This window comes from Colobus angolensis, unplaced genomic scaffold (genome assembly GCF_000951035.1).
Source record: "Colobus angolensis palliatus isolate OR3802 unplaced genomic scaffold, Cang.pa_1.0 Scaffold62, whole genome shotgun sequence".
Taxonomy (NCBI): domain Eukaryota; kingdom Metazoa; phylum Chordata; class Mammalia; order Primates; family Cercopithecidae; genus Colobus; species Colobus angolensis.
Window position 1 is genome coordinate 6,196,398 of NW_012119821.1, and position 11,150 is coordinate 6,207,547.

Consider the following 11,150-nt stretch of genomic DNA (forward strand, 5'->3'; position numbering starts at 1 on the left):
ATTACATGCACCTCTTTAAAAATCAGGGCAATTAATAGAGCACTTAAATCATATTAGCTGAGTTCAAATTTAGCCCCTAAATAATACTTAAAGTTTCCTTATTCCTTTATACTATTTTACAAAATAATAAAACTTGGTAATTATATTTTCTTTTGCTACTTACTTCAAACTATAAAGTTAGGACCGCAAACCAATGTAGGTATCTTATATTATTGGTCTACACCTAATTATGTATAAACACTAATGGAAACAACACCGTTCCAATCCACTACAACAATTTCCTTCTATTTTACAATTAAGAATTTCTAACCCATCTCAACAACGAATCACATTTTAATTTTGGGTTTGAAAACATGTATTAGAGGCACATTTTTAAAAACAAGTACAACATGAAATCCTGCTTTTCAGTGAGCCAGTGAATTTTTGTTTATTTGTTTTTATGAATATTTGGTTTACTTCCTTCTTCTGGGTAAGATTAGTATGCAATTCTCATTCTTCTTTAGCAAGTCAAAAACCTACAGACCTAAACTATATGAAAACTTAACTTGGTATTGTTAGATGAAGACAGGTAAGCTAGCACCAAAAGAATAACTGTACTAAATTTTAACACTATTCATTAACAATTCCATTTTCCTGAGTTTGCGTTTGTTCTTTGGCATTGGTTTAGGATATAATCCATTTTTCAGAAGGTGTTCCTTGCTGAGGCGAATTTGGGCACCATGCTGAAGTTGAAAAGAGCATAAAGCTTGAAGAGGGCGAAGCAAAGTCTGTTAAGAAAAAAAAAGACACTAAAAAAGTGTCTATGACAAATCATGATATTCTGTCTACATTTTTCATTGAGAAATAGGAGTCATTATGTTTCTTTTATTATGATTGGCTTTTAACTATGAGAAACAGTAGGCACTCTGATAAATATGTAATTATTTCTAGATGAATAATATCTTTAAAATTCATACCTTAATATCACACTAAGGAATTTTAGTAAAAAGATACAAATACTGATTTTCCACATAGGTAATAAAGTCTGATATTAATTTTATACATTAACTTATTCAAACACCAGGAAAAATTGTTGCCATTGTAATTGACTCTGTAACAAGCAGACTAAATGAGACATTTAAATACAAAAGTAAGTACATCAAACAGTCAATTCAGTTTCTATGACAAATTAATGCAAGCTTACTGACACCTGATAACAATTAGATGATGGTAGCAATGGGTAAACAGTTTGCTATTTCTCTCACATTAGTGCCATGGACCACATACAAGTTAGATACCCAGGTTTTGGTGCATTTGAAATCATTCTAACAATATCTGAACCTGTCTAAATTCAAATACCTATAGGCCAGCCACGTAACAGAAACAAGTAAACTGGGTGGATCTTTATAAGCCAACTGAGAATAGTGGTGGTTGTAATACAACTGGAGTATATGCTCTACCTAAAATTATTCAAATTCAAAAATTAAAAAAATAACAACACTATGCAAGTGTTTTAAACATATTTTGGGTGAGATTCCTTCCTTGGGCCTGAGACCCCTGATGCAGATGTTTTCAAAAATATAGCAAAAACAATTGAACAGATTGTTACAGGATCACAAAAGAAACAAAGAAAAAACTGAGAGACTGATAGATTTAACTACAAAAAAATTCACAATGTCTACATGAAAACTTATTAACCCACAAAGAAAACCCCATGTGAATTAACAACTGCAGTAAGGGTTCTCTTACACGTGGCCAAATATCATTTCTAACTATAATATACACTCTCACATCTGTAATCCCAGCATTTTGGGAGGCTGATGCACAACATAAGTGATAGAAAAGGGGCTAATTAGCTTTAATTTACAATGAACTCTTAAAAATTGTGATAGTCACTAGTAGTTGCTTCTTCACATTCATTTTCTCCCTTATTAAAATAATTCAAATTATATTCAAGGTAGCAAAGTGTCCACCTACTAATATTACATTGACTAATGACCCAATCTATCCAAGAAGATGTAACTAGAAGTCCTGGGATGGGGCTTCTAGAGATACTCTTTAAAGGGGACAAACATAGCAGGCATAGGTTTTTGTCCTTTTTTCCTGCCTAGAAAATGATTGAAGGTAGGACAAGCATCATATGACTCCTAGACAATAAACATGAAGATTAAAGCCAAATACATAAGATGATGGACAGAAAGAAAAGAAAACTTGTCCCTGAAGTCTTTTTCAAGCTGTATTCCCAGTCAGGACTGCCCACCTCAGCATTTCTGATTTACAGGAGAAAAAGAAAACCCCATGTGAATTAACCACTGCAGTAAGGGCTCTCTTACATGCAGGCCAATATAATTCCTTACTGTAATATACACCCTCACATCTGTAATCCCAGCATTTTGGGAGGCTGATGCAGGAGGATTGCTTGAGCCCAGGAGTTTGAGACCAGCCTAGGCAACATGGTAAGACCCCGTTTCTATTAAAAAAAAGAAAAGAAAAGAGAAGAAAGAAAGAAGAGAAAGAGAGAAAGAGAGAGAGAAAGAAAGAAAGAAAGAAAAAATTAGCCAGACATGGTGGTATGCACCTGTGGTCCCAGCTACTTGGGAGGCTGAGGCAGGAGGTCAAGAGGTGGCAGTGGACCATGATCATGCCACTGCACTCCAGCCTCGGTGGCAGAATAAGAAACTTTCTTCTTCTTTTTTTTGAGATGGAATCTCGCTCTGTCATCCAGGCTGGAGTGCAGTGGCATGATCTCAGCTCACTGCAACCTCTGCCTCCGGGATTCAAGTGATTCTTCCGCCTCAGCCTCCCAAGTAGCTGGAACTACAGGCATGTGCTACCATACCCAGCTAATTTTTGTATTTTTAGTAGAGACAGGGTTTCAACATATTAGCCAGGCTGGTCTCGAACTCCTGACCTCCTGATCCGCCTGCCTCAGCCTCCCAAAGTGCTGGGATTACAGGTGTCAGCCACTGCACCCAGTCCAGAATGAGAAACCAAAGAAAAGAAATAAAAAGAAGGAAAAGAAAAGGGAAAGGGAAGAAAAAAGGGAGGGAGGGAAGAAAGGAGGGAGGGAGAAAGAGAAAGAAAGAAAAAAGGTAAACATCTTGGAAAGGCTCTGCACAATATTATCGTAGAAAACTCCTTAGGCATGTTCTCATAATTTATTTTAAAGCGGAAAACACGAGAAGGAATGCTAAAATAACAATATATGACTTTACATACTTTACAGAGTCAGCACAGTGGACTGATTGGATTCTGAAACATGGTACCTAGGAAACATACCTAGGACTACATACAGACCAAGACAACTGAAGATTCTATTGATATTTTATGACATTTATTAGATTCTTGTATAGAGAAGAAAACTCATATTCTTATGGTCAATAGATTCCAACTTTTACCTCCTGAAGATAAGATTCTATCAATTTACTGAGGTAATGAAGAGAATGAATTTTGGAAACAGGCAGATCTGAATCAGATCCCCACTCCATCTCTGTTGGTACTCCCTACAGCTGTTCACAAACAGCCCAGACCTCCTTCTTCAGACATAAACAGATTGGCATTTTCTATCCCTTTTTAAAGTTAGGCACAGCCATATCACTTGCTTTGGTTAATGAAATGTGAGTACAACTAATATGTGTCACCTTAGGGCAGAAGCATTAAAAGTGGTATAGGATTCACCACCTTCCTTGCCCCTTCCTTGATGAAAGTGGGATGAATTATCTAGATAGTTCCTCCATCAGGATGGATGCCTGGGTGACTGCAATGAGCAGAGGTCCTCAGGGTAATCCCACTGGACAAACAGCATGAGAGATGCATAAACGTTTGTCATCTTACGCGATTTCAACTTTAGAGTTTTAAAGTTGTAGCCTATCCTAGTAAATCCTTTTTGCTGCATGTGAAAAGTGACAGTTTTCAAGGAACCATTACTTCCAACCGCTGGTATTGGGTACAGTCAAAACATTCAGGCTATAGAAGAGGTTCTGCCACATCTATCTTTAAAAATTCCTATGATAAAACTTCGTAAGTAGAGAAGGTTCTGTAATAAAAAAGATCCCTAAGCTAAAGGCTTCCAAGGTATGAAAAGTCCTGTAAACACTGCAGTAGCTAATGAAAGCCACCACCTTTTAGTTCAGACTTTCTTTTGCCAATCTACAGGCAAAAAGTAGAGAGGAAAAGAAGGGCAAAAGGATTAACTCTTTTTGAGTGCCTGTGCTGACAACTCTGGCAATTACTCATTATTACCTCAGTTCTTGAAATACTATGAGGTAACTATTTGTATATTACAGATAAGAACACAAGTACAAAGAAATTATGTGGTCTGCCCACTTGCAAAAAGTGATGATAATAAGTTGTAATTCAAAACTACTTCAAAGTCCACATCATGCTACTTTCCTGTAGCCATACTTTCAGGTGCTTGAAAAACTGCTCTAGAATAGAGTGAGGATGAGACAACAGACTAACAAAGCTATTCTGTGCCAAATTCTTTATTTTGAGGAGCCCTGCCTCTATAGAATAAAGCCAAGTGAAAATTGACTCTTCTCTGGTGGGCACAGTAGCTCAGGCCTGGAATTCCAACATTTTGGCCGGCCAAGGCAGGTGGATCACTTAAATCCCCTAGGAGTGCAAGACCAATATGGGCAACATGAGACTCCCCCCGCCTCCCCCATCTCTATAAAAAATACAAAAATTAGCTGGGCATGGTGGCATGCACCTGTAGTCCCAGCTACTTGGGAGGCTGAGATGGGAAGATCGCTTAAACCCAGGAGGCAGAAGGTGCGGTGAATCAAGATCATGCCACTGCACTCCAGCCTGGGTGACAGAGCAAGACTCTGTTGGAAAAGAAAAAGAAAAAAGAAAAAGAAAAGCAAAGCAAATTGAAGCAAAGAGAAGAGGAAAAAGAAAAAGAAAATGCCTATTCTCCCCCACCATCTTAAGGTGTTATTAGAATGCCCCTGATAAAACATTATTGGGAAAAAGTGTGTGTCATCACTTTCCTCCCCAGGACGGAAAGAAAACCCTTATGTTCAGGGCAGACTGATACTGCATTTCACAAAGATGCTAATTTATTATCGTAACTAGATGCTAATTTTTTTCTTGTAACTAGCTTTGAAAAGGCTGGATGTGGGATTCCCCTACTAAGAAAACAGCTTTTACTATAAACTGTGGCTGGAGGCAATTTTTGCCATCTGTAATAATAAGTAACTTGAGATGTTTCATTATGTATTTCTTCTGTTCATGCTCCCACCATGTTATCAGTACCTCCCAAATCACAGGTCTGACTGTCAAACATCCTTTTTCTACTCCTGGCTACTGCAGTACAATTACTCCTGGCAACCAAAGCAAGCAGAATGAGAGTTCTAATACCTCACTATTACTTTGGGACTTTATGTTTAATTTTATCTACAGACAACAATAACAAAAGCTGAAGAGGTAATGGGTCCTGTCACCATTCCGTTGTCTTAAACTTTGCCTTTTGTTACATATTACACTCAGAATGTATTTTGCAAGTCTCAAGTTGTCACAATAAGGATTCCTTTTTTGGTTTTGTTTTTTTAAGATATCATATCACAAAGCACAATCTAGCAAGATTCAAGTCAGCCTGTGGCTTTATGTCATCAACAAATGCCTTGGGTTATATAAAACAACAGAATTAATGAAAGAATGAAAAAATGCTGATGAAGAAGAGACCCTAAAACAACATGAAGAAAGTTGTCCTAAATATACAATGTTATACCATTTTTTCAAAAACTTCCTCATCAGTTAACTTTGAAAGAATTCATTCTAATACTTTGTAGAGTCTAGAACATTTGTAAAATAAAGCCCGAAACATTTTTAGCTAATAGGGTTCCTAACAAAATGGTACATTAATTTTTAAATTTATGTTTTTGTACAAGTAGATGGTACATTAATTAACATCAAAATATTATAAAACTGGAGAGAAGGGAGCACTAGGAGAATTAGTAGTAGTAGTAGTATAAACCCTTTCCTTAACTGCAACCCTATTATTCTACAACTGCTATTACCATAACCAGCACCATTACTAACATTAAAGGTTACATTTAGGATTGTAGTAAAGATCCACTTCCAACTGTGGGAATAAGAGATATAAGTCCATAGAGAATTCTTTCCAGAACCCAAAAGGAGAGAAAAGTAAGCTTTAAATCTATAGCTAAGGAATATATTCTTCCCTCAAAATTTGAACTTTCAATGGGTCCTTGTTTGGTCTGATGTTGTCTGATCCTAGAGTTTTACATCAACAAAAAAGAAAATGCAGAGACTGTAGAGAAAGCAAGTTGAAACAATAGCACTGGGTTATATAACTCTATTAAGACACCTGTGAAGAGCATGCATGTATATATATTTGCTTAAGAATATACAGAGATGATGGTAAATAAACAAAACAGAAAGATACGTATGGGGTACATAAAGTACTATGTTCATGGCTAGGGACATGGGAGTAGGTGACATGGTTAGAGGAGATGGAAAAGTGTCTGAGAACACTCCCTGCTCATTTAAAGTAAGAATCTATGGTCCTTCATGAATTTTTTTTCAAAGGCAGAGAAAGTGAAATTGCCTAGACCCAAAACAAAGTCTAAGACTCAAACAGACACACACACACACACACGAAAAGCCTACTTCTTTCAAAAGAAAAAAAAGTCTCCAACTCTGACATTTTCCACAGTTTAAGGTAGAGGAGAGGAAAAAAGTAATTCAATGCCTGCTTATAACATTCTTTTTTTTTTTTTTTTTTTTGAGATGCAGTCTTGCTCTGTTGCCCAGGCTGGAGTGCAGTGGTACAATCTCGGCTCACTGCAAGCTCCGCCTCCTGGGTTCACGCCATTCTCCTGCCTCAGCTTCCCAAGTAGCTGGAGCTACAGGCACCCACCACCACGCCTGGCTAATTTTTTGTATTTTTAGTAGAGACGGGGTTTCACCATGTTAGCCAGGATGGTCTCGATCTCTTGACCTCATGAACCACCTGCCTCGGCCTCCCAAAGTGCTGGGATTACAGGCATGAGCCACTGCGCCTGGCCATCCCTGCTTCTAATATTCTTTAACACTCCTTGCTTTTGATATCTTTTTGTTCTCTTTAGGATTAATATCTTGGTAGCTAATACATTTACTCTGAACTGAGCTTTCATCTGTTATTGAAATTTCCTTCGTGTTTAAGGCATACTCATAACTGTAACCATAATGGATAATGAGAAAGAAAGAAGGCAAGAAAGAGTACCTCACGTGTGTGTGTACGTGCGTGTGTGCATCCATGTGTTTATGCAGTGTTTTGAAGGCGGAGTTATAAATCCCATTTATTTGTGCTTATGATCCTCTGACTTTCTTATTGAGTTGTATTTATCAAAACTTTTCAATAATTAAAAAACTGTAACAATTTAGGTTTTATTTCACTATTTTTTCTTTTGCTACAAATGCTAAGTTTCTTATATGTTCCAAAAGACTGAGATGTTAGTAAGCACACTGAAACATTATTCTCTGCTGATGATTATTAATTTTATATGAAATCATCATGCTTTCATAGAAATTAAAATAATTGCAGGTTATAATGTTTTCATATTTTCTAGGCTTTTTATTTCAAGAAAAATGTCTTTTTTACATTCTAAGCAAAGTTAATATGAGAAACAGAAAGTGAGTATACCTCCTCAAATAACGGCACCGATGCAAAAATTAAAACGTTGCTATAGAATGTTCTTTTAACTAAAAAGAAGAAAAGGCTGAGCACAAGAGAACACAAAATACCAAAAAGAGAAGAGAAAACACTAAAAGAAAAATCTAGCCAAAAAACTATTTAATGTTGTGCTACTTAACTGTAATTTAGCATATTACAAATTATGTTTGCACAGCTTAGTATGAATATTTAAATAATGCAATCTGGAATGCTAAACTAACACAGAAAAACACCAGAGGGGAAAGAAGGTTATAAAAGTACATAAATTTCTAAAACAGAAGATTCTACTTGTCACATGAGTTACAAATTTAACAAGCATGTCTAAATCTTCTATGTAAAATCCAAGAAAACTCCCACTTTCAAAAACTATAACCTTCCAAAGACGTACCTCTTGTATGTAATTATTTTTCTCCAAGATGGAAAGAGCAACAGCTGCACACTCCAGTGTAGAAAGACATCTATTAGTCGGTTGCATCCGAATTACATACTGACTAGAAATGCTAGTTTTTAACTGCACCTGAAATCAAACACAAAATAGAATGTAATTTTTGTTTTAAATTTAAAGTTATAAAGTCTGTGTTTTAAATACTAATTACTTTCCTTCCAAAACTGCCAGCAGCTTAGAAGTATTAAATGTATCAATATATTTTATGTATAACATCCTTTTGTTATTACTGTTAAACAGTAGAAGCAAGAAGATAGCTATACAGAAGAAGACATATTCACAATATATACAAACTACTACAAATCCAGGGTAAAAAGACTAATAATCCCCTTGCAGTAAAGAGTGAATATACACTTCACAAAAGAAGTTATAAGAATGGCACATAGGTACATAAAAAAGTGTTCAACATAATCTAATGTAAATTAAAACCACAATGGGGTAACATTTCACACTCAGTAGCGTAGCTAAAATCAAAAAGGCTACAGCTAAAATCAAAAAGGCTACAAGGCTACAGTAACCAAAAGAGCAGGGTACTAGTATTAAAACAGATATATAAACCAATGAAACAGAACAGAGGCCTTAGAAATAATGCCACACATCTACAAGCATCTGATCTTTGACAAACTCGACACAAACAAGCAATGGGGAAAGGATTCCCTATTTAATAAATGGTGTTGGGAAACTGGCTAGCCATATGCAGAAAACTGAAACTGGATGCCTTTCTTTCACCTTACAAAAATTAACTCAAAATGGATTAAAGACTTAAGCATAAAACCTAAAACCATAAAAACCCTAGAAGAAAACGCAGGCAATATCATTCAGGACACAGGCATGGGCAAAGACTTTATGACTAAAACACCAAAGCAATGGCAACAAAAGCCAAAATTGACAAATGGGATCTAATTAAACTAAAGAACTTCTGCACAGCAAATGAAACTATCATGAGTAAACAGGCAACCTACAAAATAGGAGAAAATTTTTGCAATCTATCCATCTGACAAAGGGCTAATATCCAGAATTTACAAGGAACTTAAACAAATTTACAAGAAAAAAGCAAACAACCCCATCAAAAAGTGGGCAAAGGCTATGAACAGACACTTCTCAAAAGTACATTTATGTGGCCAACAAACATGAAAAAAATCTCATCATCACTGGTCATTAGAGAAATACAAATCAAAACCACAATGAGATACCATCTCACGCCAGTTAGAATGGTGATCATTAAAAAGTCAGGAAACAACAGATAGTGGAAAGGATGTGGAGAAATAGGAACACTTTTATACTGTTGGTGGGATTGTAAACTAGTTCAACCATTGTGGAAGACAGTGTGGCGATTCCTCAAGGATCTAGAACCAGAAACACCATTTGACCCAGCAATCCCATTACTGGGTACATACCCAAAGGATTATAAATCATTCTACTATAAAGATGCATGCACACATATGTTTATTGCAGCATTATTCACAATAGCAAAGACTTGAAACCAACCCAAATGCCTATCAATGACAGACTGGATAAAGAAAACGTGGCACATATACACCCTGGAATACTATGCAGCCATAAAAAGGATGAGTTCATGTCCTTTGCAGGGACATGGATGAAGCTGGAAACCATCATTCTCAGCAAACTAACACAGGAACAGAAAACCGAACACCCCATGTTCTCAGTTGTAAGTGGGAGTTGTACAATGAGAACACATGAACACAGGGAGGGGAACATCACACACCAAGGCCTGTTGGGGGGTGTAGGGGCTAGGAGAGGGATAGCATTAGGAGAAATACCTAATATAGATGATGGGTTGAGCAAACCACCATGGCACGTGTATACCTATGTAACAAACTTGCAAGTTCTGTACATGTATCCCAGAACTTAAAGTATAATAATAAAATAAAATAAAATAAATACATAAATAATGGGGAAAGAACTCCCTATTCAATAAATGGTGCTGGGATAACTGGTTTACCATATGCAGAAGAATGAAACTGGACCTCTACATATCACCATACACAAAAATTAATTCAAGATGGCCAGGTGGGATGGCTCACACCTATAATCCTAGCACTTTGGGAAGCCAAGACTGGCAGATCTCTTGAGGCCAGGAGTTTGAGACCAGCCTGGCCCATATGGTGAAACCCTGTCTCTACTAAAAATACAAAGAAAAAAAAAATTGCCAGGCATGGTGGCATGCACCTATAATCCCAGCTACTTGGGAGCCTAAGGCAGGAGAATCACTTGAACTCTGGAGGCAGAGGTTGCAGTGAGTCAAGATGGTCCCACTGCCCTCCAGACTGGGTGACAGAGCCAGATGTCACCTCAAAAAAAAAAAAATTAATTCAAAATGGATTAGACTTAAATGTAAGGCCAAGGACTACAGAAATCCTAGAAGAAAACCTAGGAAATACCCTCTGGATATCAACTTTGGCAAAGAATTTATTACTAAGTCCTCAAAAGCAACTGCTACAAAAGCGAGAGTTGGCAAGTGGAATCTAATTAACTAAAAAGCTTCTGCACAGAAAAAGAAACTATCAACACAGCAATCCGAAAACCTACAGAATGGGTGAAATTATTTGCAAACTATGTATCCAAACAAATATCCAGAATCTACAAGGGGCTTAAACAAATTTCAAGCAAAAAACAAAGAACCCCATTAAAATGTGGTCAAAGGATGTGAAAATACATTTTTCAAAAGAGGACATACATGTGGCCAACAAGCAGATGAAAAGATGCTCAGTATCATTAATCATTAGAGAAATGCAAATCAAAACCACAATGAGGCTGGATGCAGTGGCTCAGGCCTATAATCCCAGCACTTTCAGAGGCTGAGGTGGGTGGATCACCTGAGGCTGGGAGTTGAAGAACAGCCTGGCCAACATGGTGAAACCCAATCTCTACTAAAAATACAAAAATTAACTGGGCATGGTGGTACACATCTGTGGAGAATCGCTTGAACCCAAGAGGCAGTGACTGCAGTAAGCCAAGATTGTGCCACTGCACTCCAACGTGGGCAACAGAGTGAGACCCTGTCTCAAAAAAAAAAAAAAAAAA

General features: G+C 36.9%; 1 protein-coding gene across 1 annotated transcript in view; it reads right to left on the reverse strand.

Moving 5' to 3' along the window:
* Nucleotides 1–264: 264 nt before the first annotated feature.
* Nucleotides 265–11,150, reverse strand: part of DTWD2 (DTW domain containing 2) — a 158,653-nt gene continuing 147,767 nt past the window's right edge. Inside the window, exons 9-10 of the mRNA XM_011963675.1 lie at nucleotides 8,049–8,177; nucleotides 265–767 (exon numbers count right to left, since the gene is read on the reverse strand). Of these exons, the coding sequence (XP_011819065.1) occupies nucleotides 597–767; nucleotides 8,049–8,177 (300 nt within the window). The 3' untranslated portion in view covers nucleotides 265–596. The remainder of the gene's footprint in view (nucleotides 768–8,048; nucleotides 8,178–11,150) is intronic.